Below are 23,593 nucleotides of genomic sequence, written 5' to 3'. Positions count from 1 at the left end.
GTTGAGAAACAAATGCGCATGTCCTTATACACTGATGAATTTCCTTCCAAATCATTTGGTTACTGCAATGTAGTCAGATCGTCGTCATTTATAAGAGGGAAATAAATTATGTAGGCTTATGTATTTGCCCTTGCTGTACTGCAAAGCAAAACTGTTTCTGTATAGTTTACCTTTACCCCACACCCTCCTTTGGCCTGAGATCCCTGAAAAAAAGAAGTCAATGAGAATAAGCTACAGGAAGGAACCATAAGGCTGTGTGAGTAGCTAGAAATAATGAGGAGTTCTGATACAGGTTTTTAAAAAAAATCTTAATCTACAAGTGTAATCTACACTTACAAAACGAAAGACTGATTTCAGCATTGCCCTCCAAATCCAGCATTCAGTTAGCTGGTCAGAGAAAGAGTCCATGATCTGTATTTGGAAGAATTCTATGATTTCAAATATTTGTATAATTAAATGCCAACATTTCAACAGTTATTATTTCATCAAGTTTTCATCTTCCAGGTCTATAGTGCACGGCTCTGGGCTCTCCCTACCTCCCTCGGGAGTCACAGTATTCCCTTCTTCAGAGAAAAGCAGTGAATATGAAACCAAGACTGACCTCTGGGCTATAGATTGAGAATTTAGCTGAGTTGTAGGTGTTTTAAGCAAATTAGTGTGAAACAAACACTCTTCAGGATATTAACATTAATGTCCCAAGAGTTCTTCCTTAAAACACTGGAAATTGTCTCCTTGCCTTTTGCCATTCAAATTTTACTGGAATTATCTGATGATCTCTTTATGATGCTTCCTGGTTCTAATATCCTATTATTCTAAAACTCTTGCTATCTGTTACCACATAGGAAAGACACCTTGGATTATTGTAAACTAGCTCCTAAGAACACAAATCTTATTTACAAGTATGACTAGAAAGGTTAACAAGTAATGGGAGTCATCACCAGAGGAAATGGAAATAAACCATGGTGTTAAAAGTATGGTGGATGGTTTTGCCTGCTGAACCTTAAGGAAGATATAATGTGTGATCCAGAGGACAACCGAAGGGGAGACGAGTCCCATGGGTTTATAAACTAATGAGAACATCTTCTGGAATTGAGAAGGAAGACAACCAAATTCTGCAGCACTAGGATTTGAGAACAGATATGACAGGGATAGGAAGCTGAGGGTATGAAACCACCTAGGAACTTTCATTAAAAAGAAGCCTCTGACATTCAAAAAAGATCATTTGGGAATTATAAAATGAAACCAATGCCTAGACTTCTCACTTTACAAGATAAGGATTGAAAATAGAAATCTGGAAAAAATGGCTAGATGGTCAGTAATCATAATGAATCATAATACTTTTGTGTAGTATCTTATACTTTTCAAATACTTTTCAAAATGGTTTCAATGTCATTTTCTCATTTGATCCTCATAATAAAGCCTGGTTGTAGACCTGTATCTAAGTCAAATTAGCTTGAGAGATCCTAGATAAGACATTTAAACTATCTGGGCTATAGCTTCTTCATCTGTCAAATGGAAACAGTAATACCTGGCCTACCTATCTCATGGGCTCTTGTGAGGATCAGATGAGGATAAAATAAAAATTATCAACTTGCTTTACAAATATAGGCATTATAATCATACTCAACAGATGAGAGATACAAAGCAAGTTATTAAGGAAAGCCATGAATGTTTGGAGGACAAGCGCACCCTTCCTCAAGTTTCCTGAATGACCACGGGTCTGACTGTAACATCTCTTATGCTCCCATGTCTCCCCCGTTAGACTGGGATCCCCTGCAAGGGAAGACCAATGTCTCTTCTTTTCTCTTAAACTTTCATCACACACAGGGAGAACTCAGGACTGGAGGCTGATTATGGACAGAGAGATCTCCAATAGGTTATTACAGCCTACTTAATATTTTATAACACATAGATTTAATTATATTTTCTTTACAATAATTAGCTCCTAAATTGAACCACTGAGTTTTATACAATATAATAATCATAAACATTAAAAATGAATATAAAATAGAAGAACTTAATTTCCTAAATCAGGTAAAAAAGCAAAAGATTAAGTAATCAAGAAACATATTATTCAAGGTAATATATAACTGACAGGAATCCTAAGTACAATTCTTAACACCTTTATCTTATGCAGATTACACTGGCAGTTACAAGGTTAGGAGAACAAATGGAGAGCAAACTTAATTTACCTACTGCTACCAGTACAGCTTTTCATCTTTTCTAGGACTGCTTTTCCCAACCTCTGTCATCCAATGAAATACATGTAAATTTATAAATGTTCAGTGACACACGCAGTCATCTCTACTTCTACAGAATAAAATTGGTAATATATTATGTAGGGCATGCTATTCAATATTGGGCTGAGAGGTCCCCAAGTTCAGGTCAGAAACAAGAGACAGAGAACAAAGGCCTACTTGAAATCAAGCTTCTACTCCCCCGGGAACCTCATGGATCCTAGCAACACTGAACAAAGAACTATAGACAAAAGTAGACCATTTTTCTATCTCTGGACTGTATACGTACAGATACTCCACTGACCTGTATTAGCATTGTCTAGAATATCTATACCTTATGCTCCTAACAGGGAAATTGTAAATACTAGGGTTGTAAATTTCAGGAGGATTTTAGATTATATAATGGATTTATTATCAGATTGTCTGGTTTCTGTAAGAGGAAAATCCAGCGATTCGAGATGCCCTTCATCAAGCAGGAGTCTGACCTGCAGGAAAGAGACTGAGACAAAGCCCAAGGTCAGGCAGTCAGAGCTCTGCAGTGAGACAAGAACCCATGTAGGACAACTTTTACAAATGATACTTTGCTAACCCACTTAGGCTGACCCAACATTTAGTTTACATTCAGATGAACTCCACATGGTGGGATGTTGGCACGTGACTGGAAACTCCTTCACCACACTTTGGACATCTTATAACATCTAGTAGTCTTAGTAGGTTATAAAATTTCTAAAGGAAAATGCAGGATCTGGGAGATTGATTATTGAAAAGATTATATTTGCCTAACGTCATGAAGAAGAAAAAGATAAACAAGTGGAAAGAGCCACGGACCTCCAGTGCCCAAGGACAACTTTTAGCAGAGTTTCAATTCATTAAAGTAGAGAGAGAAACATACTGATCCTTGGAGGAGAAAGGAAATAAAACAGGGAATAGCACTCTGCACAGGAGGATAAATGGTATTGGAATTTAAAAAGGAAAATTTCAATACGACTCATAAGGCCTTCTTGCATGCTAGTATGACCTAAAACATTGGTTGAAAAACACTTTCCTAGTCTCTTCTGAACAATGCTCAGTGGTGGAACACAATGCTTTTAAGAGCCCAGAAATGCAGACATTAGAGTACACCACCTTGGTCCCAAAATTTCATTCATCAAAAAGTGAACAGTTTTGGGCAATGGATGTAGCTCAAGTGGTTGAGTGCCTGCTTCCCAGGTACAAGGTCCTGGTTTCGATCTTGGATACCTCCTAAAAACAAACAACAACAACTAAAACAACTCTCATTGGGGAGCAGATGTAGCTCAGTGGTTGAACACCTGCTTCCCATGTATGAGGTTCTGGGTTCAATCCCCAGTACCTCCTAAAAAAAAACAGTTTTGAACTCTCCTGAACTCTCCTATATCCAGTATCAACATAGTATACACCCCAAACTTTGATGAAGCAATATGTGCAGCTTAAGCCAGGAGGTACTTTGCAAACAGCTCTTCCATTTTCCCCTTTGTACACAAGAAAGGACAAAAATTTAATGCTAAACAGAAATGGAGCACACACACCCTGGCCTCCACCAGCAGCAGTCCCATAGCCTAACAGCTAGGAAGTTACCAAAATCCATAAAGGTTTGAATGACAGACACATACAAGGCCAAACAGGTACTTCCAGAGAAGAGCCATTTGAGATACATTCTGGGCTTCAGCCCCAGCTTCACCTCCTTTTCCCTGCTGGGAAAGAGAGAGAACTGGAGCACTGAGGGATGGGATGAAAAGATGATATTCTCTCCTCTTCACCAAGCCAATGAGGCTTGCTGAGTAGTAAAGACATACTTCTTCTGTAACTTCGTCTCAATTGTTAGTCAGCAGATTTTATGGGAGGAGGGAATGGACAGGCTCAGAAGGCAGAGCAATTTTTGGAAGCAATTATGAGACTCCACCGGCTCTGTTTTAGGATCTGCAAGTTGGGGCAAGTTGCCCTTCACTTAGAGAGAGATTAACGAAACCAATTTCATTTAAATCAATTTGCATTGTTCACATGATATGTTCATGAAGCAACCAAGCCACTCTGAATTGTGGCAACACTTTCCAGAGGTGGCCTTGCAAGGTACAACATGCTAGATGAGAATTCTAGTAGTCGTGACAGCAAATGAGAGGGAAACAATCGTCCCTTCATGTGGCTAGCCTCTATCCCTGCCCTGCATAGCCCCTCCCTGTCCTAATCCTGGAGCTGCAAGTATGGAGGGAGGCCTCCAACAAGTAAGAAGCCAACATATTGGGCCAAGTCTGGGGCCTCGGCCCAGTCAGCAAAGGACTCTGTACACTGTGGATGCTTAATAAATATTTTTTGACTCACTGTGGCTAGATGCTAATCAGGCTTATATAGCCTCATCTAAAATTATTTATGCTATTTTTCAGAAGAAATTAACTGCCCCCATATAGGCTAAAAATAGGTGAGGTTATGTTTTCAAATAAGTCTGGCTCAGATTTTCAGGTTGGAGTACTTTAGAAATGATTTAAGCCAGATTTAAAATAATCACCATTAAACTGTATGCCTAGATTTATGTATGTTTTCATTAATTTGTATGCTCATTAAAAAACAGGCTTAGACGTAAGCACAGTCATAGATTCGGCTCCCAGGGCAGCAAGTTAAGGTTTCCAATAAACTAGGGCTCCTATTTACACTAAGTCAATTCCACTATCACAATATAAGGTAAACAAAGCACTTTTTATTGAAAAGTATAAAGCTGAGGGTTTATAGAAACCTTTCATCTTCAAAGGACCAAGCCAAGACTCAGAATACCCCAGTACACAATATTATGCCTTTTTACACAAGTGCACCAACTATGAAAGAAAGGTCAAATGACTGCCCCAATAAGCCATAGTCATGCAACATCAGACTTGGGATGAACTCTCTAATCTTCTTGGTTCCTAGACCTGTATATAAATAACAGAAATCAAGTTGTGAAGAACAATCAGGAGAAATCTAATTCACATTATATATCTGTGTTAACTGAATTAATTGGGTAGTTATATATAAAAATAGCAAAGGCTCTTCCCTCCTCAGAACAGTGGTAAGTGGAGAGCAAGTGGAATGGAGGATGTGCTGGAGGAAGAGGTACCCAGCTGGGGTGGAGCAACACTGTTCTCATGGTCCAAGAAAAGTAGGGAGAGAGACTCCCTATTCAGACTGCCCCCCCCCACATCCTCCCCCACCCCGCTTTCTATTGAAGCATTGCCAGAGTACCTATTAAAGTACTGGAAGGGGACTCAACGGGGTTAAAGGAAGTGTTATGGGTCTAATTTGAGAATCAGACAAATATCAACCCACACACAGCACAGCACTTGTCTATTTAAAGTTTCCAATGTATTTCTTTTTAAGGGTCTCTCCCTTTTGTTTCACCCCAAAGACACACAGCCATTACCATCCATTCACCCCACAGTTAGAAATCCTGAAAATGGCAAAGTGATTGAGAAGCAAAAGGCTGCACAGCTGAGAAGTTACTAGAGTGCCCAGGTTGAGGGGGAAAGGCTGGGGGGGGCGGGGGTGGAGTGAGGTAGGATGGAAGATTTGAGTGGGTGAGTAGGTGTGCAACAACGTAGGAAGAAGGTGAGCGAGCACGAAGGTGAGCAGGAGACTGTGGAAGAGGGAAAGCTAAGAACCCAGCGACCACAGGCTCCCAATTTCCTGCTCTGAGAAGAAACGCCCCCCAAAATTAATATTGTGCTGCACACGAAGTGCTAAGTAACCTAAACCTTATCATCAACAAATGTTTCTGTAAATCTACTCCACCGTTATTTACTTAATTCTTACGAGATAGGAATATGAAAACCCCACCTCTCCCCCAGTTCAGTCAAAGGCTGTCCTGTGGAAATCCGTAAGTTTCCCCTCTCCGCCAGTGAACTGGCTTGCTTCACAGCTAGGCCAGAAATAATGAACCACCCATACAGAGACCCGATGATTGCTCCCCTGGATTAAGTTTCGCTAGGCCTCCCGCGACAGTGTGTCCGCAGCATCTCCGGTTGCTGCGGCAGCCACCGCGAGGCAATCTGCCGTCCAAGGGGCGCAGCCTGGGCCGAGGAGGTTGCAGTCACCGGCAGCGTGGGAAGGCGGCGGTGCCCTTTTCCCAGACTCGCGCCCAGGCGCCGGGGGCCGCTCTACTGCCCAGCCGGCCGGGCTGCGCTGGAGGCCTCGGACTGCCCCCACCCTCACCCCAGAGGGCAAACTCCCGTCCCAGGAGGGCAGCGGCAAAAGCCCGGGCCCCAACGGCGCAACGGAGACCCAGGGCCCGGCGCAGCCGCGCCGCGGCCGCGAGCCTCACAGGCCCGGTCATCCCGACCCGCTCAGCCCCGGAGCCCTCGGCCCTGGCCGGGCCACGGCGACACCTGAAGGGCGGCAGGAGCCGGGGCCGAGCCCCGCGCAGGCGACGGCGCTCGACCCCCGGGGCCGAGGCGAGGGGGGCGCATTTTACCCATAGCGTTCCCGGGTGCCAGCCATCTCCTCAACGCGACGGAGGGCGCCGGGCGCTCGCCTCCCTCCGCACCGAGCTGGCTCGGGCTTTAGACCCAGCTCCCGGGCTGCTGCCGCCACAGCTCTAGGCCGCCGTCCGCCTTCGCCAATGCCGCCGCCGCCGCCGCCGCCGCGCAGCAGCGGGGATCCGCCCGCCCACGCGCCCAGCTTGGGACAGCACGGCGGCCGCGGCGCTGCCCCGGCCGGGTCTCCCAAGCCAAACTTAAGAGTTTTCACCCCTCAGTCCAGAGGCAGCACCATGACACTACGGCAGCACCACACTGTCATTTCCGCCGCCGCAGAGGGAAAAAAAAAAAAGGCAATCCCTTCGAAAAAAGGGGTGGGGTGGGGGCAAAAGGGGCTGGGCTGACTCCCGGAGGGAGGATTGCGAAGGACCCGGCGGCAGGAGCACTCCGCCACCTTCCCGGACTCACCTTCCTCCGCCCCCGCCGCTCCCAGGTCTCCCAGCCACTCCTCTGGAGGCACGTTTACATGTTTTCTCCCCTGGCAGGAGTGACCGGAGAAACCTGAGCAAGCAAAGGCAGCCGGTGGGTGGGGTTCGAGTTACTACTGTACCTACCCGCTGATTCCAGCAGCCTTTTCTCCAGCGCCCTGTCATCTTGAAGGAAGACACACCGAGAGGGGCCCGAACGGGTGCGTGCGTGTGAGAGAGAGAGCGCGCGCAAGACAGCGCAGAATGTGTGAGGAATGCAGAAGACTATGGCCAAACTCTTCTCCCACTGGCCAACCGCCTGGACCCACAAACACCCATATTAGAACAACAAAAAGAAAAGGCTGTTGCAATAGGCGTTGAAAAGAAAGTGCCTGGGACCACCGCACAGGTCCAACGATGAAGCCGCTCTCCGCGAAGTTAACTACAGAGTAAAACAAAAATAGTGGAGGAGACAGAAAAGGGCAGACAATTGAAGGAAACCCAACCCCTCTTTCTTTTTACAGAGGGAGAATGGCTGTTTTTTTGGCTTTAGACAAGAAGTTATGGGGATGAATTAAAGCCACCAAAACAAATGAAACAAAAGAAAGTAGGGTTTCTTTTGCACCTTCAAATTCTTGATAATCAAAACGAGAGTTTTACTAAGAGGACAATGGGACAGATGCCAGCTTTTCAGGTATTTGGTGTCCCTAATAAGCTAACTGGCCCACATGGAGCCCCAGAACATCCCATTGGTCTGGACCCAGACTCACCACTGACCTGTCGTTAGCTCTGCTGCCTCACTCACTGAGTAGATGGGACAGGAAAGGAGGAAGAGGCCACAAAGAAGACTATGTTCCTAACATGGGATTTAAAAGGGAGAAAAGGGAGATAGAAAGAAGCAAATGGGAATTAACACCCCCTCCACACACACACACACACATAGGCTTCCTATTAGTGTGCATGGGAACAAGTCCAGAGAAATCGAGGTAGCTCTGGGTGTATCCAGTCAGGGAACCAAATAGTAATCAGCCAACACCCCTGTTAAACAATTGTGCTAGAGAGTACTGTGGTGGAAACAAGGTGAAAATCACAACCAGGCTATCCTGATGAAAGTCCGGCCTGAAGAGAAATAAAAGATGAGTCAGAAGTCAGCTGATTCCTGCCTAACACGGGAGTGGATAAATAACTAATTCAGTCATTTAAAAAATTACATATGTATATTTATATATATGTATATATAAATCAATCTCTGAGATATTGCTAAATGAACGAAAGCAAAGTACAGAACTCTGCATATGGTTTGCTACTAGTGTAGATATGTCCCTGTATGCTTGTAAATGAATAGAATCTTCTACGAAGGTACTTAATAAACTGCTATTACTGGTTGCCTGGAGAGTCAAGCGTAGGCAGAAGTACTTTACATTGTATATGCCCTTTTGTATTGTTTGAATTTTTTATTCTGTGCATGTATTACCTTTTCAAAATATTAAATAGAATGAAGGGATATATAGAATACATACAGATTATTCTATTTATGTACACACATATATATAAACGCAGGTAAATGCATAGAAAATTACCTAGGAGAACACTGTAAATAGCATGAGCCTGGAATTGGGGTGGGTGTAAAGGGGTCTTTCAGTTTTTTTTCTATATACTTTTTAACTGTTTGAATATTCCACAATGGGCATTTATTCATATGTTGCTTTTGTAGTTTTTAAAGAATCAGAGAAAAGGTATTTCTCAAAAAAAAAATGCTGAACCCAAACAAAGTTGAACCAGAAGTCAAATGGTCCTGTGAATTCTTTTTCAGACTCACTTGATATGATCCCCACACAGAGCTGGAGAATTTTCTAAAATGAAAAGAAGTTACAGCTTTTATCATGGACAATCCCAGCCACCCACCCCCACCTCCCACAACAAAGCTAGAGGATTCTTGGTAGAACAGGTAGTAGAAGAGATTTACTTATAATGGCCTTGATCATCCTTTAGAAAACACCCTACCCCTCATTTTTATTTCAAATTCTACTCAATTTATTCATTTTTTTAAAAATATTACATTAAAAAAATATGAGGTCCCCATTCGCCCCCACCGCCCCCACCCCACCACTCCCCCCACAGTAACACTCTCCCCCATCATCATGTCACATCCATTGCATCTGGTGAGTACATCTCCGGGCATCGCTGCACCCCATGTCCCGTGTTCCACACCATAGCCCACACTTTCACACGTTCCATCCAGTGGGCCATGGGAGGACATACAACATCCGGCAATAGTTCCTGGGGCACCACCCAGGACAACTCCAAGTCCCGAGAATTCCTCCACATCTCTTCTCTTCCTCCCCTTCCCCACATCCAGCAGCCACCATGGCCACTTTTTCCACATCAATGCCACATTTTCTCGATTATTAACCACAATAGTTCATGAATAGAATATCATTAAGTCCGCTCTGATCCTTACTGTATTCCTCCTTCCTGTGGACCTTGGCTTGGTTGTGTCCATTCCACATCTATGTCAAGAGAGGGTTTAGATTCCACATGGATATTGGATGCAATCCTCCCGCTTTCAGTTGTGGGCACTCTAGGCTCCATGGTGTGGTGGTTGACATTCTTCAACTCCATGTTAGCTGAGTGGAGTAAGTCCAATAAATCAGAGTGTAGGAGCTGTAGTCTGTTGAGGTCAAGACCTGGCTATCATATTGTCAGTTCAGAGATTCAAATCCCCTAGATATATCTTAAACCCCAGCACCAACTACAATTCCAGTAAAGTAGCATGAGAGGCTTGTGAAAAGAGATCCCATCTGAGTCCAGCTCCATCACGCAGAAACACCAACTCCAAAGAAGGGCCATCTGACATGGCAGTGAACCCCATCTGCCATGACCATAGAACCTGTGGGTCTCTTTAGTCCTCAAAAGGACCAATACCTGGGGTTGTATCTACTTTATCTGTCTCTGAGACTCTGCTCAGGTGTGCATAAGGGCAATCCTTCTGACAACCTCCAGACTCTTTTTTAGAGACTCAAAGCCATATAAACTCATTTCTCCTTTCCATTTCCCCTTACATTAGGTCAAACAGCATTTTAAAGTCATGTTATTATATGTAGACAGAGATATTCTACTGATCCGCGTTGAACCTTTAATTCAAGGTCATTTTCTAGTTGCATCATCAGCTGGTACTTGGTAGTGATCCCTCGGTGCCAGGGAGGCTCATCCCCGTCTACCCCTCATTTTATAGCAGTCTCCCCTCCACCTCTGAGCTTCCAGTGCTTTCAAGCTAGTCCCTGGCTCACCAGAGCTCTATACCCTTACTTCCCTAAACAGCAGTTCATGTTCTGCACCTTTCCTTTCCTTCCCTAAATTTACCTGCTACTGTGTCCCTTCCACCTAGAACCTTGCTAAGTGATTAAGGAATTCAATCTGCTAATTTGAGCTAAGATGTTTATAGCTTCATTTATTCCCCCTTAGTAGGTAATATTTCAATTTTAACAGAGGCTTTCAATGTATTAACTCAAGGGAGTGACTAATAGCATGTGGGAGTGGAGATGGGGGGTAGGGAGATTTTGCTAATCAAATCACAAAAGCAGCTGCTTTGAAAATATTCCTTCTTTCAGTTGTTTTATGCAAATTACACAATGTAAATTTTAAAGTAAATGTTTTGTATCTGTCAGGAGATGCAAAATCGGCTGGGAGTATGCGATGAAATTATTTGTTTATAATTATTTAATGCTTACCTTTGTATGTAACATACGTTGATCCTACTAACAAAATAAATCTGGCCCATGAAAAAAAGACGTGACATATTAAACTTGAGGTGTTTAATTTAATTAATCTGAGGCCGACTCACCATACCACAGGCCTACAATATGAAAGAGACAGCTCATGGATTATTTTTTTTTTCCCAGCTAAGAATGTGTGTGTGGTGGGGTGGGTAGCAGAAGGACAGAGACTGGTCTGTTTCAGAAGGAAAAATCACAGAAAGTTAATTTTGTTTCACAAGAGAATCACTGCTTCTGCAGAAGGGGACCTATTTCATACTGCTCTCAAAAGAAGCAACTAGGGCTCATTGTTGGACCATCCTTCTTTATTGGTCTTTGCCATTGCACTTGGGGCATTGTTGCTGTTCCATTGGGAAATGTGATAGAGCTCCCCTGGCTAGGAGCTCAGCACTCCCTCTGTTGTCATTTTTAATTGTAACCACTATGAAAACATCCAAACATTTTTATGTACCCTGTATACATGCCCTGGAGAACTCACTTCCAATCATGTGCCCCCCATCAATAACACCCCACACCAGTGTTCCTCCCCTGCGATAGTTGAACCTCTCTGTGGTCCAAAACTTCTTTGAAATTGAAGCCTAATATATTACCAGGTTCCATTAATAGTAAAATAGAATATAGTGATGGGTTTAAAAGTTAGATATAGAATACATACTAATTTAGAAAAATTAAAGTAAAAATAAATTGGGGTATCAAAAAATTTAAAAATGAAAAAGTTTTGTTTTTGATGTTTTGCTTTTTATCACTGCAGTAAGTGTTGCCCTGTATGTTCAGTGGCAAGGCAATTTCTTCCATTTCTTCCTCAGTGTCTACACCTTTCATTTTATTTTTTTTTTAAGTATTAAGTTTGTTTGGAGTTGTCCTGGGTTGTACTGCACGGACAGTGTATATCCTGCCATGGCCCACTGGGAGGACTGGGGGAGAGTGTAGACTACAATGTAAACCATTATCCATGTGGTGCAGCAGTGCTCAAAAATGTATTCACCAGGTACAATGAATGTTCCACAATGATGAAAGAGGTTGTTGATATGGGAGGAGTGGGGTGAGGGGGGTGGAGGGTATATGGGGACCTCATATTTTTTTAATGTAACATCAAAAAAAATAAAGACAAAAAAGGGGGTCAGCACTGTGCAAATGGCGGGAAACATTTTGATATAGTATGCAAAAAAACTTGTAGTGCTTTAAGATAATTTCACAGAAATAAAAAAAATGGGAGCAACTAGTTGTCTGAAATCCAAAGAGGTTGACCAAGTGCTTTGTTAATCAGGGCTTGTCTCTTGACAAGATGGTGAGAAGAAAAGCATTTTTGTCATGGACTCATCAATAGGACATTGTTTTAAAACTACTTGTGAAGGGACCATGTAGCTGCTTAAGAGAGAGTGGATAAAAATACATATGTTCCCAGTACGGAGAGATGGCATGCTGCTGGAATTTTTTACTCTCCTTTGATCTTTATTTTGGTATTGTTTATCTATTTTGTAATTTATCTACATTGTTGTGTTTGTTACACTAAATATCTATGTTTTCTATCTATATTGCATCTATAAAATATTTTCTTGGAGTTTAAATTAGTCTTCAAGCCCAAGCCTAAACCTAACTATGCCTTCCAAACCAGCAGTACCAGATCACTTGGCATCTCACTTCAATGACACCACATCCTCCTGGTTTCCCTCCTACTCACTGGCTGTTTCTCTCACTTTGTTACTTCCTCCTTCTTTTCTCCAACCTGTAACATTGGGATGACCCAATCCTTGGCTCTTTTCAACTATGCTTACTCCCTAGGTCACCTCCTCTAGTCCCATGGTTTTAAATATAATCCATAAACTGATGGGTCCCAATTTTTATTTCCAGGCCTAGACTCTCCAGGCCTGAGTCCAAAGTTACATATCCGTCTGTCTAGTTTACACCTTGACCTAGATACCTCACAGCTCAATCTTAATGTGACCAAAAGAGAACTCTAAGTTTCTTCTCCTCCACTGTCTTCTTCATCTCAGTAAATGGCACCAGTCAAATGTTTAAGCCAGATACTAGGATGTTATCCTTGACACCTTCCTCTCTTCATTGTCCAGTCCATCATCAGGCCTTGTTTTGGTCCCCCCACTTCCACTTTTACTCACTTGCATTCCATACTGCACCCAGAACAATATTTCCTAAACGAAAATCTTATTATTTGAACTTCTTGCTTAAAATCCTTTGATCTCCTCTCCTTGCCACTAGAGTAAAATTCAAATTACTTAATGTGGTCTATAACACTGGCATTAGCTGGCTTCTGCCTGCCCCTTCAACCTCATCCTGCCCCACTCCTGTCGAGGCTCACTAAAAACCAAACTCACTAGCCTTTTGAACCACCCCAAGCTCTTGGCTACCCAAGGAATAGCACATTCTCTTCCCTCTGTGGACTGCTATTCCTTCCACTCTTTGCATGATTGTCTAGCTCCTTCTCGCAGATTTTTTATCTCCTCCTCAGAGACGTCTTCCCTAACTACCCTATTTACTCCTCCACATTATTCTCTAATAGAGCACCTATTCATTTCTTTCAGGGCACATATCACTAGCTAAAATTATCATTTGTGCTTATTATATGTCCCCTACACAAACACACACACACACACTCTCTCTCAACTATACACTCGATGAGAGCAAAAACTTTGTGTGTTGCCATTACTGGTGTATCTCCAACACAAAGAACAGTGCCTGGCTCAAAGTGGGTGCTAGTATTTGCTACACAAATCACAATGAGCAGAAGAAAGAGTCTGGTATAGAGATGATCTTCAATACTGATGAAATTTCACCCCAATCTTCTATCTGTAATGAGATTTTCATATACGGAAAGGAGTTCTTAGCAGAACTAGGGCATTTAAAGTAAGTTCATGTTCGGAGGACAGACACATTATTCAAGGCCTCAACTGCCTGTATACCAGCAATTCTGAAATTGACTCAAGAAACACCAGTGTTCTTCAAGATATTAACTGCTGTTCTGAGAAAAGGGGGTATTTGATTAAACAAGTTTAGGAAATGCTGTATACTGAATCTTCCTCTTAGAAGCTCACAGCACACATTAGCATATGAAGGCTTAAGAAGTCCTGCCAGGAGGACCCCTATCTCATACCTTATGCAAAAATTAACTCAAAATGGATCAGAGACCTAAATATAAAAGCTACAACCATAAAACTCCTAGAAAGAAATGTAGGGAAACATTTTTGAGATTTTGTGGTAAGTGGTGGTTTCTTAAACCTTAAACCCAAAGCACAAGCAACAAAAGATAAAATAGATAAACGAGACCTCCTCAGAATTAAGCACTTTTGCATGTCAAAGGATTTTGTCAAAAAGGTGAAAGGATAGCTGACACAATGTGAGAAAATATTTGGAAACCACACATTCAATAAGGGTTTGATATCCTGATATCCATGTTATGTAAAGAGATCATACAAGTCAATGATAAAACATGCAAAAAAAAAAAAAACAAGTCAAGGACTTGAATAGGCATTTCACCAAAGAGAAATACAAATGGCCAAAAACAAATGAAAAAATGTTCAACATCAGTAGCTATTAGGGAAATGCAGAAGAAAACTACACTAAGATATCATTTCACACCTTATAGAACGGACATTATTTTAAAAAACCCAGAAAACTAAAAGTGCTGGAGAAGATGTGGAGAAATAGGAACACTCCTTCACTGTTGGTGGGAATGTAGAATGGTGCAGTTTTTGTGGAAGACAGCTTGGGTGTTCCTCAATAAACTAAATATAGAACTGCTGTATGATCCAGCAATTCCGTTTTACCTGGAAAATATTCAGAGAGACTGAAAGCAAGGATGCAGAGTGACATTTACACACTGATGTTCGTAGCAGCTTTATTCACAATTGCTAAAATATGGAAACAACCAAAGTGTCCATTCACCGATGAGTGGAAAAACAAAATGTGGTATACACATACAATGGAATACTATTCATCTGTAAGAAGAAATGAAATTGGGATGCATATGATAACACAGATGAAGCTTGAGGACATTACGCTGAGTAAAATAAGCCAGACACAAAAGGACAATTATTGTATGGTCTTACTAATATGAACTAAAACTACAAGTAAACTCATGAAAATAAACTATAGAGTATAGGTTACTAGGATAGTGAATGTGGGTTGAGAATGGGAGCTGATGCTTAATGTATGTAGAATTTTAATAAGGTTTATTGTGAGTGTGTGGAAGTGAATAGAGTAGATGGTAATACATAATAGTGAATATAATTAACACTGCTGATTTATAAATGTGATTGGAGTTTAAAGGGTAATCTGTGGATGTAATATATCAGTTGTAAGGAAGCTAGAGAATAATATAGGGACTATATAACATAGTGATTTTGGTGGTTGATGAAAATTGTGGTTAATAGTGTGAGTATAAGAATGTTTTTTCTATACAAAGTGTTAAGCATATGGTGATACATGGGAAAATTACAACTAATGTAAATTATGGATTATAGTTAACAGTAATATTTTAATATTTTTTTCAGTAATGGCTAAGAAGATAGTGTATCAATTCTAAGAGACAATTATGCAGGGGTATAAGGGGGTATGGTATTTTTCCTTTTGGAGTAAAGAAAACATTCTAAAATTGACAGAGATAATGACAGCACAACTCTGTGATGAATATGAGGGCCACTGAGTGTACACTTTGAATGGATTATACAAAGCATGGGACTGTATAACACAATGAATTCTGTGGTGGAAGATGGACTGTGGTTAACCAAACAAATATGAGAACATTTTCTCGTGAACTAAAACTAAAACAAGCATATAATACTAATACGGGGTATCATTAACTTGATGGGCTGGGGAAAATACATCAAATATAAGGTATTGGTTATAGTTAATAGGAATATTTTGACAATGCTCTTTTATAGTTTTTAACAATTGTGTCACAACAATGCAAGGTGTTGGTGGTGGGGTAAATACGGGAGCCTTGTATGAAGATATGCATGTCTGTTTTGTAAGCTCACAACTTATACTATACACATATGATTTATGGATGTATATGTGTGAACGATAAAATTTAATTCTAAAAAGTTAAAAAAGAAATCCTGCCACAAATAAAATCTATTTTATCTTTGTTTAGCACTTCCAAACAAAATTGGCCTTGGAACTTTTATGTTCTACTCACCTGTTAATATCTCATAGGGCACTAGTGTCTCTCAAAATACAGTTTTGGAAACAATGCCATATATAATGATAATGGATATTAAATCAGTTAAATTAAGATCTACAACAATAAATTCAAACTCAAAGGTATCATCAGTGAGATGAGGTAGAGTGGGATTCAGGATTAAAGTGAGATAATGATTGGAGATAGTGTGTTCTGTCTATATCAACTCATTAAAAGGGTACTGGCCTATGATGGGTTAAAAGTGCTCCTTTACAATAGTTCAAATCTTCTAGCTTGAATGAATTACCCTCTAGGCTACACAGAACAAGAAAATAAGTTCAATGAACCACTGTCAGTGATCCTTGAGAAATTGTACAGAGTAAGAGAAGTATCAATATCAGATTCCCCAAAGACTAGAAATGAGCAGTTTTCAAAATGGGAAAGTGGATTCTTCATGCCACAGACCAGTGGACTTAAAGTTGATCTGAGACAGGATTCACACCACTCTTTCTCTAATCCGTTTTAGCATTTCTTTCTGTTCCTTGAACTCTCCTGGCTCATCCCTGCCTAGGGTCCTTGCATTTGCTGTTCCCTTTGCCTAGAGGAAGATTGGAAAACTTCTTCTGCCAAGGGCCAAACAGTGAATAATTTCATCTTTGTGGGCCAAACAGTCTTTGAGAAATCTACTTAACTCTCCTATTGTAGAGCATAAGTAGCCACAGAAAATAACCAAACTATAAAACTTTATTTATAGGGTATTACCGCTGTCAAGAACAAGAATCTTCCCCCCAGTCCGTGTGCCCAAAGTGCCAGTGTGCTGAGGCCCACAGTCAAATCTCCAGGCACAAATTGTGTTTGACTTGCAACCTTCCCTATTTTACTCCATTCGGTTGACTTACAGGGTTTTAGGAGTAGCACCATAAATTTCCAGGTGATTCTGATGCACAGTCACACTGGGGAACAACTTCATTGAGGGACTATCAGGTTTGAGCCCCAGACATCCAGTGAAAAGATCATAATGGCAGTCTGCATCAATTCTGAGGATGTCTTTAAGAATGAATAAAGGATCATCAGTATGGCTATATAAGATATCCCCTGAGAAAACCTCCCGCAATGAACAAAAGGGCAAATGCCACTCTCTCAGAACTCTGGAGGATGGTAGAGACTAGAGAAGGACTCCGCAAATGCTGAATCAAAGAAGAAGAAAAATATTAGATAAGTAATTTTCATCCCAGATTGCTGGTCCATGTTCCCTCTCGGTCCTACACAACTTTGGAGTTGCTCAGAGGCAACAGCCTGGAACCACCCCTCTCCTACCAAGGACAAAGACCACTCACAGCAATGAATGGAGCCTCATGCATATCTAGGAATGGGGAGCTAAGTCTGAGGAGAGCCAGGGCAGAACATACAAAAGGGTCCCAGGTATGGAGGGAAAAAAAGACCACAGTAGATGACAGCTAGCAAGTGCTGAGCTCACTCAATTCAGTTTCTGTTTGCTGGACCACCTAAATGTAAAATGGACTTCTCTGGAGTGACCCACCATTCTGGCTACCAAGGGAAGGATAACATAATGGGGAAGAAACTGGAGTCAGAAAAGTCTCAAAGAGAAAAAAAAAAGGGGGGGGGGACGGATAAATGGAACTGCTGTAAGACAGTAGGGTCCCAGACCTGAAATGAGGAAGGAAAATGGAGCTGTGCATGAGGAAGAGAATTTAAACAAATCATGAGAGGTGGGGAGAAAATTTTGTACAAAAACAAAGAAAACAGATCAGGATACCCAGAGTAAAAAAGGGGGAAAGGAAATGTTCTTCTGGAAATGAAACAACTACTCAAAAAGTACAATTTTAAAAATTGTATCACATATCCAGGGCAAGAATCAAGTGAAGAAAACTATGAAATGTTCATCAGTTAGACTTTGGCTATTCTAAAGGTCCAGGAAAAGTTGGACCAAGCATCAAAGAAGAGCCTTAACACAAAGCCAAACAGCAATAAAACCCTAGACAAGAGGGAGAAATGGACCTTCAGAGTTAACTCACCAAGATAATCAGATGCCTACATATCAGCAAAAAGTAACAAGCCATACTAAGAAACAGAAAGATATGGCTCAGTCAAGGAAACAAATTAAAACTTTAGAGAAGACTCAGAGTTAGAACAACTAATTGAAGATGTTAAAACAAATCCTAAATCAGTTCAAGGAGATGAAGGTAAATATTCATAAAGAGTTAAAGGATGTTAAAAAGCAATGTGTGAGCAGAAAGAAGAATTTGAAAGTATAAAAACATACATAACAAAAATTATGGAGATGAAGTCACAATAGTAGAGATTAAAAATACATTAGAAGAGTAGGTGACAAGATGGCAGCAAAGTATGGAGCTCCAAGAGTCAGCTTGTCCCACACTGCAGTTAGTAATCAGGCAGAGTGATCTAAATCACCTGTTTGGGGGACCCAGGAGCCCAGAAGAGCAAGTTGTAACATACTTAGAAGAATGGAAGGAGGAGAATGCGCATCTGTTGTGAAGATTCATGAGTAGAGCACTTGAAAGTGTGGAGGTCAGTACCAGTCACTTGCTGGCAGGGCAAGATGCCTCAGATCCATTACCTGGATGGAGTTAGAAGCTCCATTTCCCAAAAACAGGGGAGAAAGAGACAGTAGGGCACTGACTTCAGCTACCGATTAGTAAATTTGGCTGGTTAATTTGAATCCAAAGAATACCTAAAGTTTGAAGCTGTCCAAGTCACGAAGTGGCCAGTAGCCTCCATTTTAACTCTGCCCCCAGCATGATGGGGAGCTAGTCTGATTGAAAAATCATAGTGATGATAGGGAATGGCTTCTTCCCACCCAGGGCAGATTGTTGCCCTACATGGGGCTCCAGCCTCACATCTGGCAGGGAAAAAGTTAGGGTGACCTGCACGAGCTGCTCCAGGCAACTGCAGTCACTTTTGGCTTGCCTGGACTGTACTGTTGGGCACACCTGTGGCTACATTCACACCCCCAATAGGACAGGAGAGTGTGTGTGGCTTACTCAGCCTCTCTGGGCAACTGCAGGTACTTTCAGACCTCTTGGACAAGATTGTTGGGCACACCTATAACTCCATCCACACCCCTGACAGGGGAGAGGGGTGGCATATTATCACATTAACTGGACAAATGCAGCCAGCTTTGGTCCACAGGGCATATTTTGCTGCCCACACCTGTTGCTCCATCCCAACCCCAAGCAGGGAAGTGAGAAGCATTGACCTTCATAAGTCTCTCCAAGCAATTACAAATAGTTTTGGCCTGCATGGCTTGGATTACTACACATGGCTGTGGCTCCATCCCCACCCCTGGCAGGGGAGAAATTTGGAAGAAGTTCATCGGTCTCTGAGCTAATGTGGGCAGCTTCAGCCTCCATTGCTTACAGAACCACCTGCACCCTTTGCTCCTGCTGTGCCCTCAGCAATGGAGAAAGGGCATGAAATGGGAAAAGGAGCTGAAAAAATTCAGATAGTCTAAACAAACTAAGTTGAAGCAAGTATCAAAGAGGGGCTGTAAGCCTGTACACCTGCAATAAGAACAAGGCCTAGAGTAGCACTGTGCCTGGGAGTTTCCTCATGACAGCCTTCATGTTACTCAAATGTGGCCACTCTCACAGCCAAATTCATCATGTAGAAGCAGTGCATTCCCCCCAGTGAGGGACATGACACCTGGGGATGAGCCTCCCTGGCACCGAGGGACCACTACCACATATCAGCTGAAGATAAAACTAGAAAATGACCTTGAATTAAAGGTTCAATACAGATCAGCAGAATATCCCTGTCTACATATAATAACATGACTTCAAAATGCTGATTGACCTAATGTAAGGGGGAAATGGAAAGGAGAAATGAGATTATAAGGCTGTGAGTCTCTAAAAAAGAGTCTGGAGGTTGTCAGAAGGAATCCCCTTGTGCACAACTGAGCAGAGTCTGAGAGACAAAGTAGATACAACCCCAGGTACTGGTTCTTTTGAGGGATAAAGAGACCCACGGGTTCTATGGTCATGGCAGATGGGGTTCGCTGCCATGGCAGATGGCCCTTCTTCGGAGCCTGTGTTTCTGCGTGATGGAATTGGACTCAGAGGGGATCTCTTTTCACAAGACTTGCATGCTACTTTATAGGAATTGTAATAGGTGCTGGGGTTTAAGATATATTTAGGGGATTTGAATCTCTGGACTGATAATATGACACCCAGGCCCAGAGCCTCAACAGACTTCAGCTCCTACACTTTGATTTATTGGACTTACCCCACTCAGCTAACATCGAGTTGAAGAAGGTCAACCACCACACCATGGAGCCTAGAGTGTCTACAACTGAAAGCAGGAGGAGTGCATCCAGTATCCATGTGGAATCTAAGCCCCCACTTGACATAGATGTGCAATGGACACAACCAATCCAATGTCCACAGAGAAAATGTGGAATGGGTGTGGGAAGGGTAGCCATGGTGGCTGCTGGGTTTGGGGAATGGGAGGAAGAGATGAGAGGTGGAGCCGGTTACGGGACGTCGAGTTGTCCTGGGTGGTGTATAACGGACAACTACGGGACATTGTAGATCCCCCCAGGGCCCACTGGATGGAACGTGGGAGAGTGTGGGCTATGATGTGGATCATTGACTATGGGGTGCAGTGATGCTCAGAGATGTTCTTACCAGGTGCAATGGATGTGTCACGATGATGGGAGCAAGTGTTGCTGTGGGGGGAGTAGGGGGTCAGGGCGGTGGGGTTAAATGGGACCTCATATTTTTTTAATGTAATTTTTAAAAATAAATAAATAATTAAAAAAACAAACCCAACCAAAAAAAACAAAAACGAAAAACAAAGAGGGGCTGTAGCACAAAGCAATTAAATAGAAAAAGAAGAAACTGAGCCCAGAATAAATACATCAAGTAAATCAGATGCCAAGACACCAACCAAAAATTACATACCATACCAGGAAACAGGAAAATTTGGTGAAGTCAAGGGAGAAAATTAAACCTAGAGATGACATTAAAGGAGTTAAGACAACAACCACAGATGTTCAAAAAAAATCTCTTTAATAAATTCAATGAGTTGGCTAAAGAGATTAATGACATTAAGAAGACACTGGGAGATCACGAAGAAGAATTTGAAAGCACATATAGAAAAAATAGCAGATCTTATGGGAATAAAAGGTGCAGTAAATAAAATTAAAATACACTGGAGGTATATAACTACATTTGAAGAGGCAGAAGAAAGGACTAGTGGCTTGAAGACAGGGCCTCTGAAAGCAGTCATACAAAAGAACAGATAAAGAAAAGAATGGAAAAAATTGAACAACATATCAGGGAATAATGCCAAGAGATGTGCAAACATATATGTCATGGGTGTCGCAGAAAGAGAAGAGAAGGGAAAAGGGGCAGAAGTAATATTTGGAAATAATGGTAGAAAATTTCTCAACTTTATTGAAGAACATAGAAATCCATGTCCATCTGAATGACAATTCAAAACGCTCAAACATACGTATTATAGGCATTCCAGAAGGTGAAGAGAAGGGAAAGGGGTCAGAAGGAATGCTGCAGGAAATAATGGCTGAAAACTTCCCAAATCTACTGAAAGAGACAGATGTACATATACAAGAAGCACAGCGCACTCCACAAGTCATAAACCCCAACAGGCCCACCCCAAGACATATACTTGTCAAATTATCCAATGCTCAAGACAAAGAGAAAATCCTAAAAGCAGCAAGAGAAAAGAAAACCATCACATACAAGGGAAGCTCAATTAGATTAAGTGCTGATTTCTCTTCTGAAACCATGGAGGCAAGAAGGCAGTGGTATGATATAGTCAAGGTACTAAAGGAAAGAAATTTCCAACCAAGAATACTCTATCCAGCTAAATTAGCATTCAAACATGATGGAGAGTTCAAAATATTCGCAGACAAACAGAAACTGAAAGAGTATACCAACAAGAAACCTCCCCTTCAAGAAATTCTAAAGGGAGTTCTACAGGAAGAAAGGAAAAAACAGGAAAGGCAGAGTTGGAGGAGAGTATAAGACCAACAACAATAACAAAAAAGACAAAAAAAAATATATACAAACAAAATATGACAAACACAAATCCAATCAAAATATGGCTAGCATAAATAATTCCTTGACAGTAATAACACTGAATGTCAATGGATTAAACTCACCTATCAAAAGATTCAGACTGGGACATTGGATAAGGAAATATGACTCATCCATATGCTGTCTACAAGAGACACATTTTAGACCCAGAGACGCATGGAGATTGAAAGTGAATGGCTGGAAAACAATCATACAAGCTAACAATAACCAAAAAAAGGCAGGAGTAGCTATATTAATATCAGACAAAATAGACTTTAAATGTGAAACAATTGTGAGAGACAAAGAAGGATACTACATTTTAGTGAAAGGAAAAATCTGTCAAGAAGATCGAACAATCATAAATATCTATGCCCCTAACAAGGGTGCCTCTAAATACGTCAGGCAAACGCTGGAAAAACTAAGTGAAAGAATAGATACATCTACAATTATAGTGGGAGATTTTAATACACCACTATCAACTCTGGACAGAACATCTCAAAAGAGAATCACCAAAGAAACAAAACATCTGAATAGTATATTAGAGGAGCTGGATCTAATAGATATATATAGATCGCTACACCCAAACACAGCAGGATATACATTTTTCTCAAGCGCACATGGATCATTCTCCAAGATAGATCATATGCTAGGCCACAAAGAAAGGCTGAACGAATTCAGAAAGATTGAAATCATACAAAACATTATCTCTGACCACAGTGGAGTCAAGCTGGAGATTTGCAAGGGACAGAAGCCCAGATTTCACACCACGATTTGGAAATTAAACAGCACACTCTTAGAAAAACAGTGGGTCAAAGAGGAAATCTCAAAAGAAATCAATGACTACCTTGAAACAAATGATAATGATAACACAACATACCAAAATTTATGGGATGCAGCAAAAGCAGTACTGAGAGGGAAGTTTATAGCCATAAATTCATATATCAAAAAAGAAGAAAGAGCAAAAATTGAAGAACTAACTGCACATTTGAAGGAATTAGAAAAACAACAACAAAGTAACCCAACAGGAAGAAGAAGGAAGGAAATAACAAAGATAAGAGCAGAACTAAATGAAATAGAAAATAAGAAAGCACTTGAACAGATAAACAAGACCAAGAGCTGGTTTTTTGAGAAGATTAACAAAATTGACAAACCTTTAGCAACACTAACAAAGAAAAAAAGAGAGAAGATGCAAATACACAAAATAAGAAATGAGAAAGGCGATATCACCACTGACCCCACAGAAATAAAGACTATCATAAGAGGATATTTTGAAAAACTATATTCCAACAAAAATGACAATCTAGAGGAAATGGACAAATTCCTAGAAACACATAAGCAGCCCATATTGACAAAAGAAGAAATTGATGATCTTAACAAACCAATCACAAGCAGAGAGATAGAATCAGTTATTAAAAATCTCCCAACTAAGAAGAGCCCAGGGC

At 41.3% G+C, this 23,593-nt stretch overlaps 1 protein-coding gene across 6 annotated transcripts in view; it reads right to left on the bottom strand.

Annotated features, from left to right (window-relative positions):
• The window catches only part of MID2 (midline 2), a 127,565-nt gene extending 120,140 nt beyond the window's left edge, over nt 1–7,425 (bottom strand). For 2 of the 6 annotated variants that reach the window (XM_058291483.2, XM_058291485.2), the window contains exon 1: nt 6,691–7,020. In XM_058291483.2, coding sequence (XP_058147466.1) covers nt 6,691–6,694 — 4 coding nt within the window. In that variant the 5' untranslated portion in view covers nt 6,695–7,020. Of the gene's footprint in view, nt 1–6,690; nt 7,026–7,162; nt 7,212–7,308 lie in introns of those variants that run through there. The other 4 variants (XM_004466332.5, XM_004466331.5, XM_058291484.2 and 1 more) reach the window with 4 other exon arrangements.
• Nucleotides 7,426–23,593: the final 16,168 nt, after the last annotated feature.

The sequence above is a fragment of the Dasypus novemcinctus genome, chromosome X (assembly GCF_030445035.2).
Source record: "Dasypus novemcinctus isolate mDasNov1 chromosome X, mDasNov1.1.hap2, whole genome shotgun sequence".
Classification (NCBI taxonomy): Eukaryota; Metazoa; Chordata; class Mammalia; order Cingulata; family Dasypodidae; genus Dasypus; species Dasypus novemcinctus.
Note: the sequence above shows the minus strand (reverse complement) of the source record. Positions and strands in the feature narration are given on the sequence as shown.